At 46.3% G+C, this 18,619-nt stretch overlaps 1 protein-coding gene across 1 annotated transcript in view; it reads right to left on the bottom strand.

Moving 5' to 3' along the window:
• XPO7 (exportin 7) overlaps positions 1 to 18,619 on the bottom strand; it is a 486,858-nt gene that overhangs the window by 386,435 nt on the left and 81,804 nt on the right. Inside the window, exon 4 of the mRNA XM_078665516.1 lies at positions 12,183 to 12,287. Coding sequence (XP_078521642.1) covers positions 12,183 to 12,287 — 105 coding nt within the window. The remainder of the gene's footprint in view (positions 1 to 12,182; positions 12,288 to 18,619) is intronic.

The following is an 18,619-nucleotide window of genomic DNA, read 5'->3' as shown; positions in this document are numbered from 1 at the left end:
GAGTCACTGTTTGCTTGGGGTAGAGGAGCGGGAGCTGTTGTTTCCTCTGCCGCGACCTCTGTTGCTGTTATTTCTGTAACCTCCCTTGTTCTGTTTTGTGAACGAGGATTGTGCTCCACCTCTTGAGAACTGAGATTGTTGACCCATTTGTCCTCTGGTGACTCCACGTGCACCTGAGCGACGAAAATTGCTGCCACGAAACTGTTGTGACTGTAGGGCCCCCATGGACTTAGCAGTTTCTGTGTCTTTTTTTATTTTTTCTAGGGTGGTGTCAACATCTGGACCAAACAGACTATCAGGATTGACTGGCTGATTAAGAATGGTTGTCTGAATATCCGGTTTAAACCCCGAGATGCGGAGCCACGCCTGTCGTCTCAGCATAACGCTAGTGTTGATAGCTCTAGCAGCTGTGTCTGCGGCGTCAAGTGCACACTTGATGGCTGCGTTTGAGATTAGCTTCCCTTCCTCAATAAGCAGTTTGGTGCCTTCTTGGAACTGTGGAGGCAGGTGTTGTATAATCTGGTCTAGGGTGTCGTAATGCGCCCTATCGTAACGTGCTAAGAGTGCTTGTGTATTGGCAATGCGCCAAAAGTTTGCGGCCTGTGCAGCTACTCTTTTGCCCCCTGCCTCTAGCACTTTGGACTCCTTATCCGGGGGAGGAGCTTCACCCGTCGTCTGGGAGTTGGCACGTTTCCTGGCATTGGCGACCACAAGAGAGTCCAATGGCAACTGTCCCCGAATGTATGCGGGGTCTGCAGGTGCAGGTCTGTACTTCTTTTCAATACGTGGATTGACCACTCGTGCTCTGGTAGGCTCCTTAAATATGTCCCCAGCATGCTTGAGGACTCCTTTAAGCATAGGCAGCGTCTTTACTGTCCTTTCAGAGACTGAAAATGTGTCGAAAAGGAAGTCTTCCTCTACCGGGTCAGCATGCATGTCCACATCATGATTGGCTGCCGCCCTCTCAAGTAGCGCATGAAAACCTGCTGAATCCTCTGTTGGGGATGCACGTGCATTAAAAAGCTGCGGGTCATGCCCCACACTTTGGGTGCCCTGGTCACCAGTGTCGTCATATGAATCCGGTTGTGCATCTGGTTCATTGATAGGGAAATTGTATTGCTCGTCCTCATCATACCCCTCACCCGCAGAGTGTTCTGGTGAGGGAGTAGGGCTCCGTCTCGGAGGAGGCTCGATTGGTTCCATGAGGCCTGAAGCGTCAAGGGGCACCCTTTTCTTCTTCAGTGGGATGACATATGAGTCCACTGACTCTGAAGTGATCTTTCTCTTATAGAGGGTCAATTTGCCTGTGTCAGCGTCGATGAAATGCTCTGAATCATCCTCTGATTCGAGTACCCGACGTGGAAGTGGGCCAGCCGTTGAAGAAATCGTCTTCTTTGGTGCCGATTTGGTGGAAAAGGCTTTCGGCGCCTCCTTCGGCGGCAAAATAAAGAGAAGTTTGCCAGAAGGCTTTGCTGGATTGTCCTTTTGCGCTTGCGGCGATGATATCGGAGCCGACGCAGCAGAGGCCTTCTCCCTGATTCTCTGTAGTGATTCGGCGATGGGGGACGTCTCACTCACAGTGGGTTTTGGCGCCGACGAGGATGTCTTGACCTTTCCCTCGGATCCGACGTCTTTGTGGGCCTTGTGCGCTTTGGACGCGGATCCCGCTGTCACCGACCCCGATTCCTGGGACCGGTGCGCAGACGTGCCAGTCTTCGATCCGTGCGCCTGCGTAGCCTCCGTGGAGCCGGCTTTGGCGTGCTTGGACGGCGGCGCAGCTGTTGACCCGTGCCGACCATCTTTCTTAGAGGACCCCTCCTCTGGCGTCGATTTCGATTTTGCGTCAGCGGAATCGACGGACTTCTTCGACTTCTGCGGACCGGGGGTCGACGGAGTCGATGGAGTAGCGGGTACAGTCGTTTTCGCCGGTACGGCAGCCATCTTAGGGACACTCGAGTCCTTAAGTTTCGGTTTCGTTTTCGGGTCGGCCATCTTAGATGTAGTCGATCCCGATGGTTTCGGTTTCGGTTTCGATACAGTCTGCTCAGCAAGTAAGTCCGTGGCCGGGCCAGAAGGCGGGGCTGTGGCTTGCGGCACTGGGTCTTGGGTAAGGCCTACAGGCGATCCCGTGACCCGATCGGTATCCCCGTAACCTTCGGGGCAGAGCTCGTCCCCTGAGCTATCTGCCGCGGCCCCATAAATCTCTTCGTCGTCTCCTACCTCGTCGACGTATTCAAGGCCTTGACCCACGACTCCGTCGTCGTCTACCGGATCCGCCTCGACCTCCGTCTCGGGTGGGGAGATTTGAAGATGATGACCCTGGTCCTCTTCGTCTTGGTCGCCGAAGATGTTTTCCGGATCCGGGGCCGCTTGTCTAGCTTCCATGCGCACCGCGCGCCGAAGCTTGAGACTCTTCTTAGAGCGGAACTGTGCACAGGCCTTGCACTTGCCGTCGTCGTGGTCAGGCGAAAGGCATTTGTTACAGACGGGGTGTAGATCGATGTGTGGGTACTTGGACCCACAGAGCGGGCAGTACTTAAACGGGCTCCGCTCCATGTCAGAAAAGTTTTGCAGTCGTGTCGCGATGAGAAGGCCTCAAAGTCCGAAGAGCGAACGAAAACTCCGCTTATTCCGGCTCCAAGAGACGGAAGACTCGAGACCGTGCGCAGACAATACCGACGCAAAAAAGCGAGGCCTTTTGGCCGCTAAAAGTTAGTTTTTCTTGGTTTCGACAGAAAGACGTCTAGACCACATCCGAACCCAATGGCGGAAAAAAACAATCTGGGGATGGAGCCGATGCCCATGCGCACTGTAGTCCAGGGGAGGAGCCACCTATCTCAGGATACTTCGAAGACTCTTCCAGGACAACAATGTGCGATCATCCGGACCCAACACTAGGCGGCGATCTAATGCTAAGATATGAATTTAGCAGCCCACATGCCTCGAACTCTGTGGCACTGGCTCCTGGAACAGTCGGCCCTTGCAAAGGTTGTGTGGAGTCCACCAATGCAGAGAGTCGTATGCCCGACTGGTAACCAACACTAGGTCTGTCAATTGTCCCTGAGCCTGTGTCCACTGATTTGCTAAGCACTCCTGGAGCGGACGCATATGTAGACGTGCGTGAGGGACTATGAAGATGCAGGAGGCCATCATGCCAATCAACTGCATGAACACTCTCGCTGGAAGCGAGTGTTGCGGTCTGAACTTTTGGATTAGCGACTGCATGCTGTCTATCCTGACTTGGTTTGGCTGGGCCATGGCCGTCAGGGTATTGATTGTCGCACCTAGAAACTGCCGGACATGCGCCGGCTGAAGATGCGACTTTGGGTAGTTCAACGAGAAGCCCAGATCGTGAAGGAGGTGAATGGTAGTCGACATGTCCGCGGCGCACTGTTGTTCCGACTTGGCTTGAACAAGCCAGTCGTCTAGGTAGGGGTAGACATGGATGTTCTGCCTCCTGAGGTGCGCCGCTACTGTCGCCAGACACTTGGTAAACACTCTTGGGGCTGTGGTCACTCCGAAGGGTAGGACCTTGAACTGATAATGTTTGCCTTGGATAGTGAATGTGAGGTATTTTCTGTGGGACGGGTGTAGTGGAATGTGGAAATAAGCATCCTTGAGGTCTAAGGTTGCTAAGAAGTCCCCTTGGTTTAACAAGGGAAGAATCTGTTGCAGTGTAAGCATATGGAAATGTTCTGAAAGTATATACAGGTTGAGGGGACGCAGATCCAGAATGGGTCTGAGAGATCCGTCCTTTTTTGGAATAAGGAAGTACAGGGAATATACCCCTGTGCCCTCCTCCTCCACCGGCACGAGCTCGATTGCGCCTTTTTGCAGCATCACCACTACTTCCTGCTGCAATAAGTGCAAATGCTCTGCGGACATAGGCCGTTGCCTTGGTGGAATGTTGGGTGGAGTGGACTTTAACTCTAGACAATAACCGTACTGGACAAGTTGTCGCACCCACCTGTCTGTGGTGATGTTTTTCCAGACGGGCAGGAACTGCTGTAGTCTCCCCCCGACAGGTGTTAAGTGGTCGGGGGGCAGTGACAGAGAGTCACTGTTTGCTTGGGGCAGAGGAGCGGGAGTTGTTGTTTCCTCTGCCACGTCCTCTGGTGCTGTTTCCTCGGTAACCCCCTTTGTTCTGCTTGGGGTACGAGGATTGTGCTCCACCTCTAGAGAATTGTGACTGTTGACCCATCTGTCCTCTGGTGACTCCACGTGCACCTGAGCGACGAAAATTGTTGCCACGGAACTGTTGTGATTGTAGGGCCCCCATAGACTTAGCAGTTTCGTTGTCTTTCTTAATCTTTTCTAGGGTGGTGTCAACATCTGGACCAAACAGTCTATCAGGATTGACGGGCTGATTAAGTATGGTTGTTTGAATGTCTGGTTTAAACCCCGATATGCGGAGCCACGCCTGTCGTCTCAGCATGACGCTAGTGTTAATAGCCCTAGCTGCTGTGTCTGCGGCATCAAGTGCACACTTTATGGCTGCGTTGGAGATCAGTTTTCCCTCTTCTATAAGCAGTTTGGTGCCCTGTTGAAACTGCGGAGGCAGGTGTTGTAAAACTTGCTCTAGGGTGTCGTAATGCGCCCTATCATAACGTGCCAAGAGTGCCTGTGTATTCGCAATACGCCAAAAATTGGCAGCCTGTGCAGCTACTCTTTTGCCCCCTGCCTCTAGCACTTTGGACTCCTTATCCGGGGGAGGAGCTTCACCCGTTGTTTGGGAGTTCGCCCTTTTGCGGGCATTTGCGACTACAAGGGAGTCAAGCGGCAACTGTCCCCGAATGTATGCAGGGTCTGCAGGTGCTGGTCTGTACTTTTTTTCGATACGTGGATTGACCACTCTTGCCCTGGTAGGTTCTTTAAAGATGTCCGCAGCATGTTTAATAACCCCTTTGAGCATAGGCAGTGTCTTTACAGTCCTTTCAGAGACTGAAAAAGTGTCAAATAGAAAGTCCTCTTCTACTGGGTCAGCATGCATGTCCACATCATGATTAGCTGCTGCCCTTTCAATAAGTGCATGAAAACCTGCAGAGTCTTCTGTTGGGGATGCACGTGCACTGAAAGGCTGTGGGTCCTGCGCCACATTTTGTGTGCCTTGGTCACCTATGTCATCATAGGAATCTTGCTGTGCATCAGGTTCATTGATGGGGAAAGTGTATTGGTCATCTTCACCATATCCCTCACCCTCAGAGTGTTCTGGGGAAGGTGTTGGGCTCCTTCTAGGAGGAGGCTGGATAGGTTCCATCAGGGCTGAAGGGTCCTGAGCAAGCCTTTTCTTCTTTAGGGGGATAACATAGGAGTCCACTGGCTGTGAAGTGATTCTCCTCTTTTAAAGCGTCAATTTGCCCGTGTCTGCGTCGATAAAACGCTCAGATTCCTCTTCTCAGTGGAGTAGTTGACCTGAAAGTGCTCCAGACGTTGAAGAATCCGACTTCTTTGGCGTCGATTTTGTTGTAAAGGCCTTCGGCGCCTCTTTTGGCGGCAGAAGGAAGAGAAGTTTACTAGCAGGCTTTGCCGGAATGTCCATCGGCTTCTGTGGCGACGGCACCGGAGCCGACGTAGCAGAGGCCTTCTCCCTGATTCTCTGTAGTGAAGAGGCGATGGGGGACGCGTCACTTACAGCGGCCTTTGGCGCCGACGAGGAGGTCTTGACCTTGCCCTCGGATCCGACGTCCTGTTGGCCCTTCTGAGTCTTGGACGATGATGCCGCAGCCGCCGACCCAGATTCCTTGGACCGATGCGTTGACGTTCCAGCTTTCGATCCGTGTGATTTCGCCGGGTCCGTCTCCACCACGCGTCCGACTAACGAAGTCCCAGTCGGAACCGGAGCCTTGTCGCTGGCCTTGGCGGGCTTCGACGGCGTCGCAGCGGTTGACCCGTGCCGAACTCCCTTCTTAGAGGAAACCTCCTCTGGCGACGATTTCGACACTGTGGAATCGACAGCTTTCTTCGACTTCTGTGGACCGGTGGCCGACGGAGTCGATGAGGCAGCCGGTTTAGGTGTTTTTGGTGTAACGGCCGCCATCTTAGGGACGCTCGAATCCGTAAGTTTCGGTTTCGATTTCGGGTCGGCCATTTTAGGTGTAGTCGATACCGTAGGTTTCAGTTTCGGTTTCGATACGGGCTGCGCAGCAAGTATGTCCGTGGCCGGGCCTGAAGGCGGGGCCGTGGCTTGCGGTACGGGGTCTTGGGTAAGGCCGACAGGCGATCCCGTGACCCGATCCTGATCCTCGTAACCTTTGGGGCATAGCTCATCCCCTGAGCTATCTTCCGCGGCCCCATAAACCTCTTCGACGTCCCCTACCTCGTCGACGTATTCAAGGCCTTGACCCACGACTCCGTCGTCGTCTTCCGGATCCGCCTCGACCTCCGTCTCGGGCGGGGAGATTTGAAGATGATGGCTCTGTTCCTCCTCTTCTTGGTCGCCGAAGATGTTTTCTGGATCCGGGGCCGCTTGTCTGGCCTCAAGGCGCACCGCGCGCCGAAGCTTGAGTGTCTTCTTTGACAAGAATCTGGAGCAGGCCATGCAGTTGTCCTCGTTATGGTCTGGTGAAAGGCATTTGTTACAGACCGGGTGCACGTCGATATGTGGGTATTTGGACCCACAGAGTGGACAGTTTTTAAACGGGCTCCGCTCCATGCTAAAAAGTTGCGGTCGTGTTGCGATGAGAAGGCCTCGATGTCCGAAGAGTGAAACGACTCCGCTGATTCCGACTCAAAGAGACGGAAGAACTCGAGACCGTGCGCAAACAATACCGACGCAAAGAATATAAGGCCTTTTGGCCGTAAAAAAGCTACTTTTTCTCGGTTCCGACAGAGAGACGTCGAGACCGCATCCGAACCCAATGGCGGAAAAAAACAATCTGGGGATGGAGCCGATGCCCATGCGCACTGTAGTCCAGGGGAGGAGCCACCTATCTCAGGATACTTCGAAGACTCTTCCAGGACAACAATGTGCGATCATACGGACCCAACACTAGGCGGCGATCTAATGCAAAAGATATGAATTTAGCAGCCCACATGCCTCGAACAGCTTTTTATGTTATGCATCTAGCTGTACTGCTTGTGGTTTCGAATTACTCTATGAATCTAGCTTGCAATTCTGAACTGGTAGACGAGAAAGGAGTAATATTATCGAAGAACTGCTTGTTCGCACTTTACTTATAATCTGCGAAGCGGAGCTTAGAAAAGCTTTACAAGCTTCTTTTAAAATTAAAACATGCTGGGTCACCTCAAGTACTGCTCTCGAACACAGTGTTTTAAAGGAGTAGACGTATAAGCAGCGCCGTGTTAAGAAAACGTCAGCTCTGCAAAAACAGAAGGGAATGCATGGTTTCATTACCGTTACAATAGCGACCCCCTAGCGGAAAAGAAATTAAAAGAAACGGTTATCTCCTATCGGTTACTCAGAAGAGAGAGCGATGTTTGAATAGTTGGAGCTGGCTCAACAGCAGTCCCCGCCTTTCATGCATGAAGTTGAGAGTTCGAGTATGCAAGATGTTTAAGCACGTCAGGTTGACCCGGTGCCTCCCGTCCATTACATTCTTGCTAGATCATATAATGGGTCAAGTGCTCGATTTCTGGCAACAAAGAGAAATGTGGTAGCAAATCTGTTTTGTTCAATTGGTTGCAAAGTCTGGATCTTAAATTATCTTTTGGGGTTAACACACCTGCTGCAGAGGTCTTTGTGTGCCCAGTAGATCCCAGGGAATAATAATAATGAAAAAACTCTGGACGTTAACCCCTTCGGCGCTGCACAAATTCTCCCACTGTGCGGGAGAATTAATGAGGGGGCGTGTTTCAGACGGCCCCCGGCCGTCCTCCGCACGCGGCCACCCTGACATCGGACGGCGTCCTGAGCACCGAAGAGGTTAACACATTTGGTGGCGAGATCTTTGTTTTTTCTAACTGCTGAATAATGCTCCTGCTGTTGCGAGATCAGCGTTTTTCATGGTAAAATATGGCAGAGGATTATTATGCCTGCTGCAAAGTATGTGAATCAGGTTACAAAGGCACTAGGCTAGTGTCCTTCCATTTCAGGTACTTTGCTGCAGTTTCAAGACATCCTTAAAGTTTCTAATTGCTCAAATGGGGGTAATTTCTGATATTTATCTGTTTCCCTAGACTTCATTGCTTGATTTTTTTCAGGAGAAAGTGTCAGTCATAGTCGTTGAAAGTCACTCATATTTACACTGAATTTATGAAAATGTCACACATAAGGAATCTGAAACCTTGGCAGCTCTGTATCCAGCAGCAGCACTTCATAACTGCTGGGGATATTTTAAGGTCCCTTTTAGACCATTGTGTTTCAGAAAAGATGAGTTTTTTTGTTAATGAATTTCCTTGCCTTTGTACACTCACAAAGTGTCACTTAAATTGTCACACTCAAGCAGCAAAGCAGGACTTCCTGTATGGGTCATATTGGTATTATCAATATATTTTCAATGTTAAAAATGGTGATAGAAATTACTGTTTTTTAAAATGGACGGGTCCAGGAGGTAGCGGTGCCCTGGCAGGGGTGCATACATGGGTGCTAGAAAACCCCAGGGAGAAATAGGGCCCCCTCTCACAAGGTGCAGATCGGAGCTGTGCTTCTGTAGAGCCCCAAAACGCGCCAGTTTCACAGTAGGATACCTTGATTTAAGGCTGAAAAGGAATGATTACGAGTAAAATAAAGTGCCGCAATAATGCTGCTAAATTTTCATTTTTGTGCCGCTAAATTTCCAATTTTGTGCCGCTAAATTTGCGCATCTATGCCGCAATATCTTGGGGGGGTCTGATTATAACAGGTTACATTTCATTCAATGTAACAGTGCTTTTTTTGTCTTTAAATATATGACGAAATATATATATATAAAAGTCTTTCTAGGTTTCTGCAAATTATTATCTCCCTGTTTTCCCTTTCATGCTTGCAGCAATGAATTGTGCTCCCTTAGAAATTGCCTCGCAAATAATACCCTCCGAGACATTGCTGTATGTTACACACCTTTACCCTGGTCTATACTGGGTTTATGGGCTACCTCCTGTAGTTCATTACTACATAATTTATATACACATGTATCCATATATAAATGTATATATAAATATTTCAAAAACTCATTTTAGCTACCATTCCCCGAATCCTAAAAATCCATTCCTATCCATCAACGCCACCAAACTCTGAACCCGAAAAGTCCATACTATCTCTTAATGCTAAGCTTCTCTTCCCTAAACCCTTAAAAAACATTACTAATTCTTAACACTATCCTTCCCTGAATAGTTCAAATTCTTTTCTATGCCTTAATGCTACCCATCACTAAACCTTAGAAGTCCATTACCTTAAACCCCTATACAATGCATTGTAAATGTAATGCGTTGTAATTTTCCTCGTAGTGGTAAAGTAGTAGTACAAAAACATGTGTTTTAATTGTGATGTATTGTACAGAATGCATTGTAATGGTGCAATATCCAGAGGACATGTTTGATAAGTAAAAATTGCTTAAGGAATTAAAAAACACACGAAAAACTCAAGACAGTGAAGCTTCAGGAATGGATCTCTGACATGAGGTGCAGAAGAAAAATCGGAGGTACTCTGAGGGGTAGAATTGGGGGCAGGTTTTGGGTTCAAAATACAGGCTGGAGACCATGTATTTTCCATTGAAATTCTTGAGCTATTTAATTAAAACTACCAACACCTTTTACAGGAAATGTTCTGTGTTTTTTACTGTTATGTGAAAGTTACTGTGGGGCTGTCACTTCAATGAAAATGAAAAATAAAAGTACATAATTCTATTAAAAAAATCCAATGCTGGTGAATACAGGTCCAACACCAAATAAACAGTTTTTGGTTCAAATTCGGTTGGTTTTTTCCCAAAAATAATATTGTGCCCACCGGCAACCACTGGATGGTAGGGAGAGAATAGATGGGGAGATCAGTGGGTAGAAAAGCCTGGATTCAGGGTCAGAAAACTTGAGGGAAAGGAAAGTAACAGGGGGTGAGCAGGGGATCTCAATGTCTCCCACCACAAGGCTTAGCCACTGAGATATAGGCAGCCCTTTGTGCTAGTCACACTCAAGTACATCTTTAAATGGAGCAAGACAGTATCCACTGAGAGGTGGCTAGTGGTAGGTATAGTTTGTGGCAAGCCTGAACACTTGCAGGTAGTTGGGGGAAGTAACTTCTTTGAATTCTTGTGACAAGAATGTTATGTAGGGGCCCCACATTTTATCAAATACAGTAGGTGTGCTCTCCAGTGTAGTCGCGATTTTCTCCGTACTTAGAAGATCGCATAGCTTGAGTAGCCAGCTCATGTGGTTACTTAGCCATGATGACTTGCTTAGCCACACAAAGAGCTAGCATGATCACTTTACCTTTGTTTGAGTGCAGTGGGTAGGTCTGTTTATTCAAGAGTTCCAGAAGTATGGAGCTGGGGAAGCAAGATAGATCTGTATCGAAAATATAGTTTATGTTAGTAAATAACGCTTCCCCAATATTTTTTTAAGTTTGGGCCCTCTCCAGAGGGACTGGATAAATGTTCTGCACACCCCCCCCCCCCCCCCCACCCCCACACAGTTGTGTCAGTATCCCTGTGTGACAAAGAAGTTCCATTCCAGCGTCTTCACAGGAGTATAATACAAATAGTGGGTGACCTTTTAACACTACTTCTTTTCCTGTTGCACTGAAGGCTGGGTTACAGGTTCTGAAGATTTTTTTTTTATGTTATCATAGCTCGGTGGGCTACACATAACATCCCTGACCACATGGACTGGCTACTCAAGCTATGAGATCTTCTAAGTAGGGAAAAAATAACAACTACACGGGAGAGGAAACATACTGTACTTGATCAAATGTGGGACCCTGCAATTCAAAGAAGTCACTTGCTCCAACTACCTGTGAGGGAAGGTACATACCACCTCTGTTTCCCAGCAGTTTTGGGCAAGGTATTTGGTGACATGGGAGTTTGGTTGAGGAACTTGTACAATTCTGATAGCATTCACTTATCTTCCTTCCTGGAGACCAATCATTTCTCTGAAGGTGTGAGGAGCCTGCTGGCATGAGGTTAGATTATGGCATGGGTTACTCAATGTCTAATGTGAACATGTCTCCATCTCTATGTCTCAGGGACATCATAGTTCGTTTAATTTGTTAAAAGATCATTAGCTTATTGCCATCAAAAAGATCACCAATTATTTTGCCGTTAACCTTGGCAGGCTAAGTATTTCTTGCCAATCACTGTGGTGTTTAAGGTTTGGTTGTCAATGATGGAGGTGAGTGGCAAGGGGTGGGGTGGAAAGCCCATTGAGATAGAAACAATCTCAGGCTCCCATGGCAGCACCCGATGACTCAAAATTCGTAACCATCTCAGGGTCCATGTTTTTAGGCAGCCATGGTATTTTTCATGTGTGACCCCTGCTATAATTTTGCCGTTAAAGGAACAGAGGAGAGTTAGTACCACTCCAGCAGATATTGCAGTTGAGCGGTTAAAAAAATAATTAAAGAGATTAGGAACTTCCAAGCCTCCCTCAGCCCTTATCAGGTAAGCCCTTTTCTTTGCCATTTAGGTTTGGGGGGGGGGGGGGTGTTTGAATAAAGATGGTAATCTTAATAGCCCCCCAAAAATATTTTTTGTGACAACCAGTAATTTGAGTGTTAGGAAGTTTTTGGAACAAATGGTCTGACAGTCTAAAAAGAGGACCGTGATGGGTTTAGAAAAAACTAGGGAATAAGGATTTTAGTTTTAAGAAATAAATGAAGAGGAATCAGTATCAAGAGAGAGAGAAACTGTGAAAGAAATGCAAGAGGGGGTTATGGAGGAGACTATGAAGAGGGTACAGACACATAAGTAGCTAAGTGGGGAAGTAATGGAGTACAGGATATGTAAATAGACAATGAAAGCAACACTGGATTTGGATAAACGGAGAAAAAGGCTGCCTGAGAAGGCTACACTACAGTGAGACAATGCTTTCGAAAAAAGGGAGAAGTCTGAGAGATAGTGATGCGAGAGAATAAGATCCTTGCCAGTGATACGCTTGGCCAATGAAATAGTATCTGCAAGAGGCTATAGCCATGGAGAGGTTATCAGAGAAGATGGGTGTCAGGGAGATATAGCCCAGAGGAGAAACAGCTAAGCGCCTCCAGAAGTCAGGAATATTTTGCACATCTATCTACATTTGCTTCACCAAACACTTACCTGCTTCAGTAAGTTGCAGGAGAGGGTGAAGATGTCAAACAACGATGAATCGCGGAATGAAGAAGCTATTTTCCTATGCTTGGTCAAGGGATGCATCGTATCAGCCTGAACACAGAATAATCAAACAAAGGATCATTATAAAGTGACCTACTTGTTTACATAGCTAAATAAAGCAACAAATGCATATCACATTTTAAAAAGACATTTATAAATGGAGTAGTTGTTTCATGACTAACTAACACACAGACTATAAAATCAAGTCAATAAATGGGTGCTTACCTGCAACACTGAAACTCAACGAAAAATCAACTTCACAACACTCTCCATGGATATTTGAAGAAAAAAAACAACCATAGGAGCAAGCCAATCAGAGCTAAGCATTTTGTAGCACCCTGACTTTAAACTTAAATGTAAGTATATGTAAGGTATTTTAAAATTGATGACGTCTCCTAACACTTGCAAGGGGGAATTCAGCTTTCAGAAATTCTTTATTGCAAGTGTCACATTCAATGAATGGAAAACATACATACAACATCTCAGATTGCATGTAGGTTAGTGCATAGGTGACATGGCTCAAAACCCACAAGCAGTTTGCTTCTTGTTCGCCTACATGCAAAGTTCAAGAGCTGGCTGGGAGTGTTTTGTCCCTGTATAAGAAGGTCGCCTCAAAGCTGTGAGGAAGCAGCAACTGGGTAAAAAGTCAGGTGCAATGAGATAATGTAGCTCACATTTGGCAGAAGACTGCTAGCTGTACACACTGCAGGAGGCACCGGAAACTAGAGCAGAATGGGTAGTCCATTATCACATGGAACTAAGTTCTGGTGATAAGAAATGTAAAGAAAGGTTGAGATGAGGTCTTCATTCTTGCAGTGTGTTTGCCTGGATCAGCCAAAAAAAAAAAAAGACAGGAGCATTTCAAAGAAACAGGATAGCTCACATTTGATAACTACAGAGATGCATCTGGTTAAGATTTCAAAATCTCAACTCCAGTGATGCGATGCTATGCCCTACAACACTGGACCTTTTTTTTGAGTGGTCAATACAAATTATGAAAGACTTTGTGAGGAATAAGAGGCCAAAACCTAACACCTTTTGTAGACTGTTATGGGAGACATACTTCCTAGGAGGAGAGGCGGTGTTTTAAACTTTAGCTTTTCCTTGCATTAAACTGGAGATTCCATGTATGATGTCACAATAGGTCTCATAACCTAAGCAAACAATATCAACGAAATGTTCGGAGATGCCTACTGATGGTGATTGTTACCATGCAAGATGGGGTAAAAGTAACCCATTTTTCTATTTATTGGATGGTCCCTTCAAACCACTGTTTCATGTTACAAAAGGCAGAGGAAAAGCCAACAGGTCTGTAGTTAACTCAAGTACAACCTCCAACAACCTGGTTAGACAGCAGATAGACTTAGCAGAGGAGGCATATGCAAAATACAAAAATAAGATGTTGGCCTCAGCTCAAAAATAAAGAAAACAGGTGGGAAATGGGGACAGATCACTAAGAATAACAATGAAATTGTAAATAAAATGATTGATGAGTCTGAAGAAGGTACCACACGAAACGTATTGCAAATTTAGAAGAGACCAGTTGAACTACCAACTGAGTATATACTTTTGCTAAAAAAAATTACAACCTTTCTAGAAAGAAACCAAAAGAAAAAACAACAAATAGCCCAATTGCTACTACAACACAATTGAATACATTTGCTGTAGGAAAGTGTCCCTTTCTGACATGGTCACCCCCATATTTTGCCTAGTATTTTATGACATTTTGACAGAAGTGCACTAGGTTCCTGCTATCCAGGTCCCCAGTGCCTGATGTCCCAAAAACTGTACAATTGTTCCCCCAATAGGCAATATCTTTAGCAACTTTAGTAAGTCACCAGTAAATGGTACCCCTAGCATCTAGGGCAGGGAGACTGAAGAGGGCCCCTAAGAGCTTCAGCAGGTATTGTGCCACCCTAAGGTACCTCTCACCATATTCATGCAAACTGCCATTGAATGGAATGGAAAGGGATATATAGAGCGCATGGCTACCCGGGGGCTTCCCAGCGCTGCAGATTTAGCCCGAGAACAAGTGAGTTTACGGGAAGAGCCATGTTTTCAGGAGCTTGCGGAATTTTAATAAGTTGGTTTCCCTCCGGATGGTAAGCGGGAGGGAGTTCCAGAGCCTGGGGGCGTTGTAGGGGAAGAGGCCCCCCCGACCGCGCCTTCTTAATTCTGGGGGTGTCGGCTAAGTGGGAAAGTCAGAACGGAGCTTTCTGTTGGATTTGTAGGGTTTAATCAGAGCTCGAAGAATAGGGGGACCCTTGTCCCGAAGGATTTTGTGTGTGATACAGAGGGATTTGAAGTTAACTCTCTCCTGGATTGGGAGCCAGTGGAGGGTACTTAAGGCGGGTTTGGCTGAGCACTGATTTGTTGTGCCTGTCAGAAGTCTGGCTGCTGAATTCTGGACTAGTTGAAGTTTAGAAATGACAGTTTTGGGGGCGCCAAGATAAAGGGCATTACCATAATCTAGTCTAGAAAGGATGGGACCCTGAATAAGAAGTTTTCTGGAGTGGGTCGATAAGAGGGGGAGGATTTTGTGTGTAGTTCGTAACAGGCCGAAGCAGACTCCCACGGTTTTCCTAGCTTGAGTTTGAAAGGTGAGATCCTGGTCAAGCCAGATGCCCAGGATTTTTATTTCTTTTTTTGGAGATGGAGCTGGCCCCATACAAGTCGGCCACATGGACTTAGGAATGAATTTAGATGGAGGCTGCATGACATGCTGCAGAGAAAAGATGAAGACACGACATGGCACACCTCCTGTGATATAAGTAAGTCACACCTACAGCAGGACTTGCAGCCCTATGGCAGGGTGCATTATATTACATGTGAGGACATATCTGCATGAGCAGATTTTCCCCTGTGATCTCCACGTCGATTCTTGGACATTGCCAGTGAACAAAGAAACATTCTTGACTATATGTACTGGGCACTGGTGAATAAGAGTTCCCCTGCTACATGATGGCTTATGGCTTCACTGAAACAAAAAAAGATGTTTGGTATCAAACATCTTGCATAAATAAGCCCACAATGATTCAAATGATAGATTTATTACATATTCCACCGAATCTGCCCTCCTCCTATCTGAATAAATATTGAGACAGAATGCCGCAGGGGCCAGCCTTGGGCTTTGATACTACTGGACCGGAGTGCAGCCTTTGATACGGTGGCACACAACATACTGATCCACAGGCTTCAGGATGCCGGAATTAAAGGCAATGCCTTAAAATGGTTCAGCTCTTTTCTACAGGACAGATCCTTTCACGTTATACTTAAACCTTGTGTTTGGGATCGGTTCCACTCTAGGAAAGGGTCCCTCAGGGCTCTATCCTGAGCCCCACCCTATTTAATGTATATATAAAACCTTTAGCCGATATCATGAAAAGACATAAGGTTCAGGTGGTGTTGTATGCCGACAACACCCAATTAATAGTAAATCTGTCGAACCCCACAGCCATCACGGCCGACAGGTTTGGAGCCTGCTTATTTGAGGATGCAGTCTGGATGACCGACAACTGTTTAAAACTAAACGCTAACAAAACGGAGATCTTATTGCTCTGAAAAACTCCCACTATTTGGACATCAGCCTGGTGGCCAGTGTCTCTGAAGGAACCCCCCTGCTCCCAAACGCAAGGTCAAGAACCTGGGTGCAATCTTTGAATCAAAACTTTTGAAGGGGGATGTGGCTTGGACGGCAGAGCCAATAGCTGCCTGATCCCGTCTCTGTCACTACATGCTTGGATTCCGGAGTTCCTGGGACCGTCTACACATCAGAACACCAGGCTTCGGTTCCTGGTGGAGTGCTGCTCCTCTGGGTGCCATTCCTTGATCGACATAAGGTGCTGCATTAAGCAGTTTTACCGCCCGTAACTCCGCCGATCAAAGAAGCAGATGACGAGCAACAATAGCACGATTATTTTCGAAGGAACAGTAACACATCTGATTGCCCTACCGAGCACCCGCTCCATGGGGATCTTACCGGACCCATCTTCTGTTAAGGTATTATCACCTTTGTAGCTACGACTTCCTTTGAACTTTGCGTGATCAGTGTCTAACGCGGCCCGACTCTAAAATGGCGACTATGTGAGGAGTACGAAGAGTGTCATACCTTCTCTTGTGGTGCTATGTGGTGAAGCCTAGACAATTTGGACAATTGTTGTTGATGCGGTTTCCTGCTGATTAAGAGGAGAGCTTCATTGCGAGCCGATTTTGTCTCCATGGCGATCGTTGTGTTAACAGTGCCTGACCCCAAGATAGCGCCGGTGTCTCAGATCTTGGCACTTTCAATCTGGGATATAGCTGTCTGAATCTGCTGCAAGGTAGAGATCGATTGAATCCATTTCGGTCACCCCAAGCCGGGGGGCGCTTCACCAACAATATCAATTTCTCATGATTTCCTGCAATGTGCTGGTGCCCTCTACAACCTTCATAGAGCTTAGCCTTTTGAGGTGTCGTTCCCCATCTGTTGAGGCATCAAAATAACATCTGACAGGCACCAAAATATCTGTGGGATTTCAGGGTTTATCATTGGGGTAAAAACAACTTTGCATGCTATATAGCTGATCTGCATGCGAATATTCCAACAACCAGGTTTGTTTATCCTGGCTACCTGAACCGAATAGGAAGTGTTTCCTGCGATTACTGAGGTTTATGAACACACTGCAAATAGAGCAGTCAGCTAGTCAAAGATGACTTCGCAGATAGCCATACACCTTTGTTCATTAACAGGGAACAAATTGTACACCGAAAGGTCAGCGACTTTCTTGCGCAATAACGTACGATCCATTCTACGAATCATCTCTATGCGAACAACTGACTCAGGAAGTGTATCGCCATTTCACTATCTGGTACTGACCAAATGTGCTCGTATTCATCTATACGTTTTGTACAATATCGAAGTTCAACTCCTAACACTAGAACTAGCATTACCAACACAATAAGGATTTCATTCTATCCTTACAAGACCTTCACTGTGGCAGAAAAGGAGTCCAAAAGTCAATACAAAAGAAACAAAGGTGATCCTTCACTGTCCGACTCTCCCATCAAGGCCAAAGCGGATATAAACAGCACAATGGCAATGATTCTCAAAAAAGTTAGCCCATGTTCACGATCTAGCTAAATCTACCAAACAAAATACGGACGCTATGCAGCTAGAACTAACTGCCATACGGACGGACATGAAAACAATCAACTCTAAAATAGAAGCAGCAGAACAAAGAATCAGCGATGTTGAGGACGCTTCCTTTCAAGCCAGCAAAGAGATAAAATCTCTTAGGGATATGATCACCAATCTAAAGAAAAAAGCAGCCAAACCTGAAGATCAAAACAGGAGAGGCAACATTAGAATCCTTGGTATTCCGGAAGGCTCAGAAGACTCCACGGAGTCATGCATAGCCTTCCAGGGGAACTGGATCCCTCAGATCACGGGCATAACATTTCCTAATAACCTAGAGCTGGACCAAGCACACAGAATTCTGGCTTATAATTCTTCTTCACAGCAAACAACCCGTCCTATCATCTGCAAACCATTGTGATACCAACATACAGAAGCCATTCTCAACTTTGCCTGTAAAAACCGACAGATTACTTGGAACAGTCAAAAAATAATTTTCACACAAGACTACTCTAAACCTACAGTAGATACTATAAAAGGCTCCCTCATTCTACGAGACAAAAGAAGGTACAAACATATTCAGTTTTAATTTGCTGGTCCTGTCAAATTTAGAATCATAGAAAATGGCAGACATCGCTATTTTACGGATCCCAAAGACTTAGCAAATTTTCTAGACGGCCCGTCCACTCAGGACATGGACCTCACTAATTCCTTTTCCAATAAAAGGAAGTCATGATATCCTTTCCATATCCCATTTAGGCCTTTTGCCTTATGTGTATGTTCATGTAATCTTCATACGTTTTCATCTCCTCTTGTTCATAAGGCTTGCGATCTATTGTTGCTTATTCCCAGCTGGATGTGCAGATTCCTGTTGTACTCGAGGGTTAACACTTAAATACTATGTCGCTTAACATGCGGTCGTTATCCATATACATTATTAAGCATTTACAAAGTCAAATATGTATTAGCAGGGGCTAATAAGATAAGTTTTCAAACACAGATCAGTCTCTCTAGCATAACGGTCGCCTACTGCCAGTATATATCTTTTTCTAATGTGTTTAAATAGTTGGGATTACATTTGTCCATAGGTTATATTCGTTTTCAAGTCTGGTATAAGTAATTCAGTTTATGCCTTTTTCCTAGCGTATATACGTGCTAAGTTACTAAAGTGCATAGTTTAGCCCTATAACATATAACCTGTTTTTTTAACATGATATACTCTGGATGGTTAAACCATATTAGGATAAGAATTTCTCCGATTGACGGTTTG

Source organism: Lissotriton helveticus, chromosome 11 (assembly GCF_964261635.1).
Source record: "Lissotriton helveticus chromosome 11, aLisHel1.1, whole genome shotgun sequence".
Classification (NCBI taxonomy): domain Eukaryota; kingdom Metazoa; phylum Chordata; class Amphibia; order Caudata; family Salamandridae; genus Lissotriton; species Lissotriton helveticus.
This window is presented reverse-complemented; position numbering and strand designations above follow the sequence as displayed.